At 33.1% G+C, this 13,507-nt stretch overlaps 2 protein-coding genes across 2 annotated transcripts; both read right to left on the bottom strand.

Moving 5' to 3' along the window:
- Window positions 1-1,305: 1,305 nt before the first annotated feature.
- On the bottom strand, window positions 1,306-2,420 carry LOC110645818 (uncharacterized). Its single transcript, XM_021799070.2, has one exon. The coding sequence runs from the start codon at window positions 2,334-2,336 to the stop codon at window positions 1,842-1,844; it is 495 nt and encodes a 164-aa protein (XP_021654762.2). The 5' UTR covers window positions 2,337-2,420; the 3' UTR covers window positions 1,306-1,841.
- Window positions 2,421-4,436: 2,016 nt separating this feature from the next.
- LOC110645823 (uncharacterized) lies at window positions 4,437-12,596 on the bottom strand. Its single transcript, XM_021799082.2, has 4 exons — window positions 12,430-12,596; window positions 12,119-12,295; window positions 5,964-7,637; window positions 4,437-4,891 (listed from the first exon to the last, which is right to left on the bottom strand). The coding sequence occupies exons 1-4, from the start codon at window positions 12,442-12,444 to the stop codon at window positions 4,859-4,861; spliced, it is 1,899 nt and encodes a 632-aa protein (XP_021654774.2). The 5' UTR covers window positions 12,445-12,596; the 3' UTR covers window positions 4,437-4,858.
- Window positions 12,597-13,507: the final 911 nt, after the last annotated feature.

Here is a 13,507-nt window from a genome sequence, read left to right as displayed (position 1 = left end):
TTGATTATTAACTCCATTAATTAACTGCTTTTCAATTTAAAATAATTTAATTCATAAAATTTTGTTTTATTAACAAAGCAATCTTTGAAATTTTGTTTTATTGACAAAATATTTCCTACAATTCAATTTTTATTTAACTAATTATTTATTTTATATTTAAATAATCATATAAAATAATTTTGTATAATTATTTAAATATAAAATAAATACTTAAATAAAAAACTTAGATAAGGGCGGGTTTACGTATACTAAAGTGAGGTTAATTATATATATATATATATATATATATATATATATATATATATATATATATATATATATATATATATAAAGTAATTCATATAATTTTCTTTTTTAAAAGTAATTATATAAAAATTGAAGTACTATCAGATTAAAAAAGATAAATTAAAAGTAGTTCTTATATTTGCATCGAATTTAATTTTAAATTAATTGAAATAGAAAATAAATAATTTTCTAGATATTATATTTCAAGAAAACTTAATTGTTCTCTCTAAGTCTCTTTCTCCTTCTCATATTCACAAGAATCATATTTGTTTCATTTCTCTTTTTTTTTTAATTTTTTTATTTCATTCTCTGTAATCGGTTGTCTTTTTTATTATCATTTAATAATTTTTTGATTATATAATTATATTTTTGATAGCATTATAATGAAGCGATAAAAAATACTTCAAAAAAAATAAAAATAAAAAAAACATCAAGAAAAATTGTAAATTTAAGATTATTGAATTTATTGTTTTATGAAATTATTTTCATTTACTTTGTACTCTATTATTTTTATATATAGAAAATTTACATCCATCACTTTTTTTCTCTCTCATTAAATATTTTATTATTCTATATAATTTTTTTATTTGAATTAAGTAAAATAATTTTTTTGACCCACTAATTCAACTTTCTAGTTCCGCTTCTAATTTAGATATAAGACTATTTTGGTAATAAAACAAAAATTCAAGGGCTAGATTGCTTCAAATTGAAAAGTAGTTAACGACAGGGACTAATTTGCTAGCAAAATTAAACTTTGAGAGCCAAATTGTTACTAAAAAATTACTATGGACTAATATGTGAGTTTTGCAATATTTTAAGGACTTAATTGTAAATCACCTCTGCTTATTGTTATTATTATCATTATTATCATCATCGTCGTCTCCCTTTTTAGCAAAAAATTCTTCCCTGACGGTTTTGCCAAATTTAGAGATGTGAAAATCAAGTACATGAGAATTACAAGCCAACTTAATTAATTGAAATACAATATTTCAGTATTTATTACGTAATTAAAGGTAGCCCTTTTTCTACAAAATAAAAGCTCTCATTTTATGGCCAATTCAAGCCTGCTCATCCTCTCAAGAGAGTGTGAATTGGATTAGAAGAAGACAAGGTAGAGGGCAGTGACCAGCCTACTATTAGGGGAATAATAGCAGAAAAGCAACAAAAATTGAAATGTTAACCTAAAAATTTTAGAGAGGTCCCTGTATAGTAGCCATCAGTATTTGTCAATTAAATTTGAAGTGAGCTTTGATAACTCCTACTCCATGGGATGGGACCAAGAGACAATTGTCTCCTAATTGCTCTCTCTATTGATCTGAAAATGGCCAATTCAAACCCTAAACTTAACCTTTAAACCTCAAAAGTAAAAGGGTCTTTTTGATAATTTTATAGAAGGTGCAAAAGAATTGCAAATTAACCCTGAAAATTAAAAAAAAAATTACATTTTCATCCCCAGAATTCTACTGAATGTAGCACTGTAAGCTCAGACTTGCCTTTACTCTTTCCCTTCCCTTGAAAGGGTGAAAGGGTCAGCTTTGTTTAGGCCTTGAGAGGAACTAGTTTCTACCTTTTCTTGCATCAGAAACCAAATGCTGCCTAAACATTGCAATGAAAGCTTCAACTCTCTCATTTAACTCCTCCTTGGACAATTTCTGAGGTTCACTATCAATTATAATTGCATGCTTAACTTCATCTGCATCCCTTTTCCTGTTACTCATCTCCTGACATTCTTTGTGCGCTTTAGTAGCTTTGGCAGACCAGCTACATTGTTTTCTTCGCTTCTTTCCTTGAATATTCATCTCTGCATTACCTATAGTTTGTTGATTTTCACTTGAACTTGAATGAATGGAAGTGAAGAAAATGGCCAAGACAATAATATTGAGGATTAAAAAGACCCTGGTGCGCCATTGCTTGACGAAAAGCATCACCAAAATGATTTTTAAGCATGCCATTGCTAGAGTTGCTCCAGCTGCAAAGAGAAACTTGTGCATATAATCATCTTCAAGCTCTCTTCCATTTGTTGGACTCTCACTCTCTTCCATATGATCCATTGTGTGTATTTTTTTGTAACAATGAAAAGAATGAAGAAGACAGACATCTAAGGAGCATATTTATATTTGAACTTTACTTTATGCCTGTGGTGGGATTTCTTTTGGCTGTGATCATAAAACGGATGCTGCCAGGGGAGACAAGCAAACATGCTTTACCTGCAAGGAATGCAGTTACCTTATGATTGCTCCAACTCAGGAATTTTTTAGCATGTTGGTTTGTAATGTTTTTGTTTGGGCTTGGCGTGCACAGGCATGCCATTGCTTTGGAATTGCCGATGTGCCTTTCTGCTGGAGCAGGAGCAGGAGCAGCAATGATTTATATAGGTCCACTGGACTCATTGGGTCAAGAAAAAAAAAGTGTTTGTCTATTGCTAAAAGCAAAAAAAAAAAATATTACATACTAGCACTCCAAAATACAAATATTATTCATTAGGATTAGTATTCCTATTTATCTTATTCCTAATTTCACTATAATTAGGGATCTCTAAGGTAGGAATCTATTATATCACACTTCTCATCTAAACAGATGTCTACTTAATGCCTATATCAAGATAGCTCACCCTGTATTTTTTTTGTCTTGTAGGTCTATAACGGCTGGAAAAACCAAAGAATAGCATCATAGCTTTTTCAACATGTTTAGTTACTATCTCTAGCATATGGTCCATTGCAAATCCTTTTTACCAGTTTTTATTTTTTGTAAGTTTGTTTCTTTCATTCCGTTGTGTTTATTAACACTTGGGATCATTTGATGCATTGGAACAAACCAATGATCTTGGTAATCTCATCCTGTCATTTCTATCAATTAAAAAGAAATAATGACAAGTGCTTGAAAATGTAATATAAAATCTCTGAATTTTGAAATTTTACACAATAAAACCTTTTAATCCTTAATAGTCAGTTTATGCAATTTAGAGTAATAATGACAAATAATTGTCTCTACTCTATGTGATAATAGCAAAACTAGCTATAATTTTCTTCATATATTAACTATAAAAGAATTTTAGCTGTATAAGATAAGGAAACACTAAATGTATAATAACTTATTAGAGGGATTTTTCCTTCAAAAGATAACAACAATCATTCACATTATCATCATTTCGCATTATCCACATTAGCGTGTTACTTATAAATCAGTTATTGAGAGTCAAAAGGATTTCATTGTGTAAAATTTCAAAGTTCATGAAATTTAATGTTACATTTTTAAGTTTAGTAACAACTCTGTTATTATTTCTAAAGTTCAAAGATGGCTATTAAAATTTATTCCTATTTACTTAGTTATTATTGATTTGCGCATAATTCTATACTGTATTTTAATACTCTTCATACCATGCTAAATTCTTACCTGTTCCCAGCCAAAAGTTGTGCAGAATGCTTTAGTTTCTACAAAAGTCCATAGTTCATCTTTTATTTTCATAAAAAGAATAACATCATCTAACCTGTGAAATATGATACTTTCACCTTACACAATACCACCCTTTCTAATCATTTTGCCTGCACTAATATTCTTGGGGGCTAGCTCGAGTTGAATGCACAATGATGTGGTAGTGAAATGATTATTGCAGGATTGCTTACAGACAGGTGGGGAGACTCCTACTCAAATGTACTTCCCTTTTGCAGAGAGCACATTTTAATGGTAGGTGGGCAAATTTTTTCTGGAAAATAAGAAAGTAGTAAAATGAAATGCTTTTGATCCAAACCAAGCCTGCTCGATACCATAAAATTATGGAAACCGATAAACCCTACATGTTTCATGATTCACCATCAGCATCAAAGAGAAGAGAATCATTATGTTTTTCCTTTTCCAATCTTTTTAGGGCTTTCAATCTAATCAGAAACGGTTCACCGAGTGGAATTTGAAATTTTCATTTTCAAGTTAATCTTCTAGGGCATTATTTTCACCGACTGTTCCATCAAAACGTGTTTAAAAAATGAAATAACACATCTCTAGAGCATGAATAAGAAACCCACGAGCTTCAGATCAATGGTACTGAAGTCATTTCTAAAGCTATAAGATTTGAAGTTCGAGTCTCAATTAGGGCCGAAAGAATAAAAAAGGAAAAAAAAAAAACATGAACAAGAAGCAAGCAAAAGACAAATACATAGAGAAGAATGAATGCCAAAGCATTAGATTAAATTTAAGGTTATCTGTAAAAAGACCTGTCATGGCAGGATTGGTTACTGAAGATACAGCTAGGAGCTTGCCGGGCCAATCCGGCAACTATTGAAGATATTACAACTTCTCTATGTAGTGAAAAAGAAAAAGACGGAGATGAGAAAAGGGTTATTCTCCACAAGAAGATATGTAGGGGAAAGTTGAAATTTAAAATGTAATAATCATACTAATGAGTAATCTCTATATCTCTCATACTTTGAAGGGCAGGCATGGCAAACAGCAGCATATTTATCGGATTTCTTGGAAAAAAAAAATTATGCCGGTATCACCGAATAAAAGGTGAGTGAATTTTAACTTGAGCATCACATCCAACCATTTTCTGGTTGGACTTGAGGAACAATTGGCCTAATTACCACCATCTTTTCCCAGACAAAGAAATAAGCTGCATAAAAAGAAAATAGGGGGAAAAAGATTAGGGACTCTAGTAACCATAAATTAAACAGGCATGGAGACAAAGCACATAAAGCACTGAAAACTAAGTGGAAAAAAAATTATTGGCGTATCTAGTGATGGAGCTAGGCATTTAGTTTTGAGGAGCAGGGCGCCAAGCTAAATCAATATCAATGACAACAGCAACAAAATAATAGTAATAATAAAAACAAAATTTCTATATTTTGCAGGTAAAATAACATGTCATAAAGAACAAAATTTAGACTACAAATTATATACCCGTGGCACTCACCTTAAATACCAACTATGCAAACCCTAACCATTAGAAAGTATACTTTTTTATCCCTAAGGGAAAAAAAAAAAAAAAAAGAACAATAATATTTTACTAGTAACTAATCAATTGAACTCTACAAGGAAATTGAACAAAAAAAAAAAGGGGGTGGGGGGACATCCAATATCACTTAATCCTCTCAGTTGATTATTTTTAAATTGAGAATGTTCCAAAATAAAAGTAGGGTAATCCTGCATAAAGTTTATTATTATTGTTCTAATTTTCAAGATTTTATCCAGCATATTTGAGATGTGAATACCAACTTGACTTTTAAATTGAAATATGGAACCCCTTTATCCCTACTTAGATCTGCCATTGGACATATCTAGAATTTAAACAGAGCATCCATCTGGCTAGACAACAATAGTTATCAACCACTTGAAAAGAATGCATCATGGTCAACTTCAAATGATATTTTACCTAAGAATCTGAATAAAAGAGTTGCAATCCTACAAACTCTTAGTTTTTTTTTTTTTTTTTTTTTTTTCTCATTTCTTTCTAATGTTAAATAAAATATACAGGCATGAACCAGTTTTTAGAATAGCTTCAGCCCATCATGTGGACAGCAATCATCCAATATGTCCAGAATTTTTCTGGCACAGGCCTCCACATTATTAACTTTAGTATGCAGACCTACAATTCATAATTGAGATATGTGAAGTCATTGCTCATCAAAAGACATCCCAGTTGGGGAAAACATTTAAGAGGGTACTGAAAAAGAAAAGAAATGAACCTGGCGAGCAACCTGAGCCAGTCGCCTACTGTCCCTAGAAGATTTATTTATTATGCTAGATTTCTCTTTGTCTGGTGAACCATTGTGCTTCTCTCCAGCTCTCCTTGTTACAGTGCTCTTTTCAAGAGAAGTGTTTTGATCAGGACTACTTGGGGCCTCCTTCTTGCGTTTCCTTTGGAAGGTGTACTTAAGAAGCCTATTGTTGTCTACTTGCCTAGGAGAAACCTTAGATTCTTTGGGTGCTTTGGCGTCTTCTAAATCAGAATACAGCAATGGTACATCAACCATATCTTCTTTGGATGATTTGATGTGTTCCAAATCAGAATATACCAGTGGTACGTTAACCATCTCAGGATTTGATTCATAGCATGGAAGAGTTGAATTGGCAGCAGCCTCATATTCCTGTTTTACAAACTCATCTGCTAACTCCACATCCTTGTTTGAGGTATTATGGATGATACCTGATCTATTTAATGCCTTAACACTCACTGTGACATTTGTAGAGCCAGATGGAGGATTCACACCACCTTTAACTAGTGTTAACGCTGGATCTAAGCTGGACAATGGATTCAGTTTAACCTCATTTTCTGTCATGCTTGACCCATCATTACCTAATTTGATCTTACCATAGAGTGAAAGTGAACAAGACTTGCATTGGTTTAGAAAAGAAGAGAGTTGACAAGTTTTATGCTGATCAGGATAGTGTGTGCATGTGGTAGACATGGCATCCGCACTTTGCACAGTCTTTTGTCTTTTCCCTTCAGGAGCAATCATCTTCTCAACTGTAATGCAGCTGTTCTGAGAATGCAATTTTTTTTCCAATTCACTAGAATGCTTCTTCATTTCAATGTTGTCAGTCTTGATAGAGGGAAGGCGCGTACCTTCATCAGGTTTACCATTCCCATTTGTCAAGTATCTTTTGCAATGAGACAGAATGGATGGTGGTTGATAAGGTTTCGTAAGCTTACTTGGACAAGACTTGAGCTTAGCTTTGGTTTTCCCAAACCGAGTCCTTCTTCGTCTTATTGTGCGAACCCTAACACGTTTTTTTCCTTCTTCCCCATAAAAGTTCTTTGCTGTTTCCAAATTCTTGGTCTTCAAAGAAAAAACAGTAGATTTTTTATCATCCTTATTAGTTGCTTTGCTGATCAATTCACTCTTTCTAAGGGCATGTTCATCAACTTCTCCAGAAGGTGGCAAATTCCCAGCCAGTAAGTTCCCTTCAAATGCACAAATTCTTTCAGTGTTTCTGTACAGCTCAGGTTCCTCTTTTCTTATAATTACTGAAGCTAATTCAGTGTTATGAGAAGAATGGCTTCCAAATTGAGAAACACTCAATTGCTCAGTCTGTTCTATATTGCAGCCCGTGTTATCCAAAATTCTCTGATCAAATAATGAGTTCTTCATGTCACAAGTTGTCACAGGTTGGAGTCCCACATTAGGAGAGAGTATATTGGGCTCAGGTGTTGCGTTTTGGTCAGAGGGTTCATTGTCACTTGTGATATTTCCATCCAAAGACTGGAGTTGGTTGTTAGTTATCTTCTCCAACTTATCACGTGCCCATTTCAACTCTGCTCTTAGATCTACTATGACACCCTCTGCTTCCTGGAGCTGAGCTTCAAGCTCATCAATTTTAGTTTGCTGGCTTGAGGATGCTATCTCTGCTTCAATTATCTGTAAATGGGGAAAATTTGGACAAGGTATTAATTCCTCACAACACCAAAGGCAGCATATTAAAATAACAAATTAACAATGAACTTAAACCCAGCTTTCTTGGTTAACCATACTGAAATTTTCAACTGAACTGAACAGGCTGTTCTGGTACATTGCCTGTGAGGCTGAAATTAAAACTAACGATGATATAACATTAATCCCTCAATTAAATGGATATAACCCACAATCCTGTGTTCATGCTGATAAAAATTTTGTTGATCATTAATGACCAAACTGTTCTTTATTGACATTAGAACTCAATTAGATGGACATAATTCCATTTAATTAGCACAAACAAATTTTTTGGCAAGACACTAATATTAAATGGGAACGAACTATTGATGGATGAAGGCTCCTACAGTCCCACAATCAATGACAAGAAAACAAACAGAATGAACTGTCTGCTAAGGATGCCACTTGCAGATGTAAACACAAGCACCATGTACAAGCCAATTATGTGCCACGTACAAGCCACTGATCATTGTGTTATGAGTAAGGAGTAGAGCAGTTAGGGTGTTAGTCCAATAGTTAAATAGGAAGATTCTATTGTACTAGTCTATTGTAATTACTCTCCAGTCAATTGTAATTGTAGAGAGCAGATATAGGATCCAAAGAAGTATAAATAGGAACTTAATTGTAAAGAGAAAACTATCCAATATCATTAATAATCAAAGATATCTCTCATCTCTGAAATATTCTCTTTCTCTTCTCATCTACTCTCTTCTCTGTTCTCATCTATTTCTATTCTTTTCTCATCTATTTCTATCTCTCTCTCTCTCTCTCTCTCTCTCTCTCTATTCCTCTGTTTTAGTAAATGTGTAGGCTAATATGTAACAAATTAGTATCAGAGCTGTTAGATTGGTGGGCAATTACTGAAAATTTTTTCATGGGAGTTGCATCTATGGCAGAATGCTCTCCTCAAAATGCTAGATTTCTTCTATTCTTCTCTCTTCTCTTCTTCCTTCTAATTCTTCTTCTTCTTCTTCTGTTCTTACTTTTTTGATCTATCCTCTTCCTCTCTTGTTCTCCTTTCTTCTATTTCTCTTCCCTTTCCTCTATTCAGATTTCTTTTCTATTCTTCTTTCTTTCTTGAATTCTTGAATCGAATTTCTTTCTTCTGTCAATTTCTGGTTCTTTCTTCTATTTCTTTTCTTTAATTTTTTCACTTCCTGGATTTCAAGAAACCTGTTTCTTGAAATTCTTGGAATTTCTAGAAACCTGTTTGTTCCTCCACCTTTTCCCTAATTTCTTCCCTTTATTCTTTCTTTAAATTCTTGAAATCCTTGTTTCTGCATCAACTTTTCTTCCCCAGTCCCTATAATTTTTCTTGTCGAAGAAATAAAATTTTCCAATATCCTACTCAGCCTTCTACAAGATGATCATGGAAGACCATCATTGGGAACAAAAATTACTTGATAGGATTATGGAAGTTGTTGAAAGAGGATTAAAAAGGCAGGAAGAATTGTTATTACAAAAATTAGAGAAATATGAGAAGTCATTTCAAGAGAAAATTGATAAAGTGGTGGAAGCAATTCAAGTAGTAAAGGAGAATGTTGCAGTCTTTAATAATGATAATCCACCTCTTGAAAATTCAAGTGAAGAACAAGATGTCTTTGATGAAACTTTCAATAAGAAAGACAAGTGCATTGAGATGAAGCAAGATCAGGATTTAGTTTTTGATTTGTCTAGTGCAAGAGAGGAATACGAGGAGGAGAAGGATAAAGATGGTGATGATTGTAAACTAGAGTTGACAATGGGGAATGCAAAAGCTAAGCCTGAAATTCTTGCTGCACAAACTTTTGGGGATTTTCCTGAAAACAAGAAAGATAAAGGTGCTACAAACAATGTGGTTACTGAAAGCAAGTGGCAGAATTTTAGGAGCCAAGATGGTGAGTTCAGCTGTTGTAATCTCATTAAGTCTCATAGAAGATGAATAGGAAATATCAAGAAGGGAAAGGAAGAAAGTTCAGCCATCAATTGGTATTATGATCTTCAAGGAACAAGCATGGAAAATTTGGAGAAGAAAAAAATAATAATAATTCTTTGTTCATTAACAGTTCATACTATCACCCAAAACATTTTAGCCAAATCTATGGGACATTTCAGCTAAAGCATATGATGGAAGTTAACATTTGGTATTCCAAAATTCAAGGAATTAACTGGCCAGCAAAAGAAACTGTGTGGGATTTTCACATTGTGTCAGCTGATGAGAAGGCAGCACCTAAAATTCATTTCAATTTCCAGCATTTTCTTCATTCTTGAGGACAAGAATGATGTCAAGTAGTGGGGAATGTTATGAGTAAGGAGTAGAGCAGTTAGGGTGTTAGTCCAATAGTTAAATAGGAAGATTCTATTGTACTAGTCTATTGTAATTACTCTTCAGTTAATTGTAATTGTAGAGAGCAGTTATAAGATCCAAAGAAGTATAAATAGGAACTTAATTGTAAAGAGGAGACTATCCAAGATCATTAATAATCAAAGATATCTCTCATCTCTGAAATATTCTCTTTCTCTTCTCATCTACTCTCTTCTCTTTTCACATCTACTTCTATTCTTTTCTCATCTATTTCTATCTCTCTCTCTCTCTCCCTATTCCTCTGTTTTAGTAAATGTGCAGGCTAATATGTAACACCTTGGTCCCCCCCCAAAACCCAAAAGAAAGGATTTCAGGAAAGAGTAAATTGATTCCACAATTAAATCTTTAGAGCTTCAAGTTCCAAATACAAAAGAGGTTCACAAGATCTTGAACGCCTGAATATGCAAAGAAAATGGAGCAACTTCTTAGAACATTTGAATAAGCAATAAAAATCATAGGCATGAAGCTTTTCAAGAGCCAACTTATGGCATTCATTACATGCCAGTAAGAAAGTACAAAATATATAAGTAGTGGCATTAACTGATGCAAATTGCTAAGGAGAAGCAAGTTGATAAAAGTTAAAAGGTAAAACACATAGCAAAGTCATAGAGAGGCAAAGGAAAGACTGCTTGGCAGCCTCAGTCAGGGTAAGGACTATCATTTAATGATCAGCACACTTGATGACCACTAAAAATAAAACAAAGATGTCTCACAACTGAACAGCATTTAGCAGCTTTGGAAACTTGTTGCATTCTTACTCATCATTAAAATTTCAAGCAAATTACTGCATTTTCCTAATATTGGGTCTATGCTGACAGCATAAGCAAATATCATTATAGCAATACCCAAAATCTTTTCCTGCAAAATATTATCAAACAGAACTCAGAAGAACAATTGACAATGCTAGAAGCAATGCATTTCCAACTGGAATCAAACATCAAATAATAAGGAAACAATCCTCCTTGGATGATCTCAATCAAAAATCAAATGTTCAAATCTGTGTAACTGCTCTAATGGTACATTCTTTTGTATAGTATCCTGGTTATTAGTTTGAAAGCTGAGAACCTAATGTGAAAAAGACTTTAAGCCTCATCAATTCTGTTACAAGCTAAATGTACTAATAAAATAAATCACATATTTATATGCAAAGAATAGGGCAAGGAAAATAAAAATTACCGTGTATCGAAAAGAATACAAATTACATTATCTTGTATAAAGTTGACAATACAGCAATCTAAATGATGTAAGGTTCCAAAATCTGCATATATTCAATCAAAGAGATAAACTAAAAACTTAAGCTGTATTTAACATCATAATTATCAGACCTGGTTCGGACCTTGACCTGGCTAAGGAAGATATGAACACTTATGAACAAAAGCTCTAGAAAAAGAGCTGATGAAATCAGCAGCTGATTGAGACTAGAATCAGCTATCAGCAATTGATTCATAAATTTTACCAAACTCATACGGGATAGCTATTGAGTACATAACAACTATCAGCTATCCCAAATGCTAAACCAAACACCACCTTAGTGCCCAAGTCATTGATTCACCAAGTCAACTAGCCAGGCATGTTTAATAACACTTTTAGAATGATAGAAAATTTTTAAAAGAATAACTAATTATAAAACATAATATTGCTTCACTCCTCATCCAACTGCTATTTATTGAAGATTCTCCTCAGCCAACTAAGAGCCACAGAAAACAAAATGCAATTTGTCATGCTGAAACAGTTTTCATTTCCGCTAAAATTCAAATTTAGGAGAAAATAACTTTTTAAAGCAAATATAGGGAGAGCAAACAGCTCTCAGGAACTTCTTTCCCAGCAATAACTTTGACCAAAAAAAAAAAAAGGAAACCAATCAAATAAAATTCGTGACCAATGGAATGCTTCGCAAATATGATTGTTTTTATCAAATTGGCATAATAATCTATCCCAACAGCAGAATGCTTCGCAATCAATGGAATTCTAAAATTTCGAAATCACAAAAAATCAAACAACAAAGAACAGAAAAAAAAAAGTATTTCAATCAATAACAAACGAATTGTTCGTCAATGTTTCTAATTTTTGGCTTCTAAAGAATCACCTTAGCATCGATCATTTGCTTCAAGCGGACAAGCAAACGAATCGCCTCGTCTTTTGCAGTAAAAAGATCCTGCTGATAGCTAATCGCTTTCTTCTCCGACGCCATCACTCGACTAGCTGCCTCCTTCGCCGTGTTCAGTATTATTTCCGCGTACGCCTTCTTCAATGCCACCATTTTCTACACGCAAAAACACACAAGCATTTTTCAAAATGCATAAATTAAAAAGAAAAATCAGATAGAAAAAAAATGTCATCATCAACAGAAAGCCGCCGCGAGGCTGGTGGCGGCGGTGGCTAACCAAGTCCACCGACCTGAGATTCTGCCATGGTTTTGAATTGGAGAACAAGAGCATTGAGAGCCCAAAGACCAAGAAAGGGAGGTTGGTATTTCCCTCTCCACTCCTTGTCAGCTTTCTGGTACACTGTTTGTGAGGAACTGAAGTATGGCAGTGATTTTACCTGATTGCCCCAGTTATTGAGTTTAAATTACTAGAATTGTAGAATCTGTTACTCTTGTCTGGGGTTTAGGATTGGCCGTTGGGCATGTGGGGACGCAGTTAGATAGGGAGGTATCAGATTGAAGCTGGAGATAAACGGTGTCGTCTTCCCCGTGATGGAAAGCGCCTTTCGCTCTCAATTGCTCGAAATCGTAATGAAGGCGCGCAAACGCACTGTTTAGTGGGACCCACAATATAAGAATTAAAATTTGAATGCCCAAAGACAAGTTTGCTCTTCAGTGCTGCAAACTACAGCCTGCGCTAAATTAGATTTGGTGCCCCCACGACGAGGATTGTCATAAATTTTTGGGTGAATTCCAAGTTGATTATTATTTATTTTTATTTTTAAAAAAAAATTTAATTTTTAAAATTTAATTTCATCAATAAATTTAATTTTTTTATTTTAATTTATTATAATTTTCTTACCTTCTTTTCAATTTAAATTAATTACTTCACTCAATTTTTTTTTATAAAATGATGCTTCCATTTAAATTTTATGTTTAAATAATTATTATTTAAATGTAAAAAACATTTTTATCAATATTAAATTATTTTTAAATTAATTTTACATAATTATTTAATATATATATTTTATTAAATATAAAATAATTATTAAACAAATCGAGCTCCATCTTCACTAATTTATAATATAATAAACGGGGTCTTAGACCTAATATTTCTTAAACAAGCTGTAGTTGAGTGCAAGTTTTTGATAAAGGCAGTGAGTTGAGCTTGAGCCATTGAAAACTCGGTTTGTCTCCCTTATTTAATCTCCATTTTAACTTTTTTTTTAAGAACTCCCATTTTAATATTAGATAGTGAAAATTCATTTGTTTAGCTCTGATATTTCATCAAAATAATAATAAAACCCAAACGATTGTGAATAAGAGTGA

This window comes from Hevea brasiliensis, chromosome 18, assembly GCF_030052815.1.
Source record: "Hevea brasiliensis isolate MT/VB/25A 57/8 chromosome 18, ASM3005281v1, whole genome shotgun sequence".
Lineage (NCBI taxonomy): Eukaryota > Viridiplantae > Streptophyta > Magnoliopsida > Malpighiales > Euphorbiaceae > Hevea > Hevea brasiliensis.
The sequence above is the reverse complement of the archived record's forward strand: the minus strand, read 5'-3'. Positions and strand labels throughout refer to the sequence as shown.

Coding starts and splice junctions, on each gene's coding strand:
- LOC110645823 (XM_021799082.2), bottom strand. Junction 7,638..12,118: donor AGCAAATGATCGATGCTAAG/GTGATTCTTTAG, acceptor CCCCATTTACAG/ATAATTGAAGCAGAGATAGC. Junction 4,892..5,963: donor TGGCTCAGGTTGCTCGCCAG/GTTCATTTCTTT, acceptor CTTTTTATGCAG/CTTATTTCTTTGTCTGGGAA.
- LOC110645818 (XM_021799070.2), bottom strand. CDS start 2,336: ATGGATCATATGGAAGAGAGTGAGAGTCCAACAAATGGAAGAGAGCTT.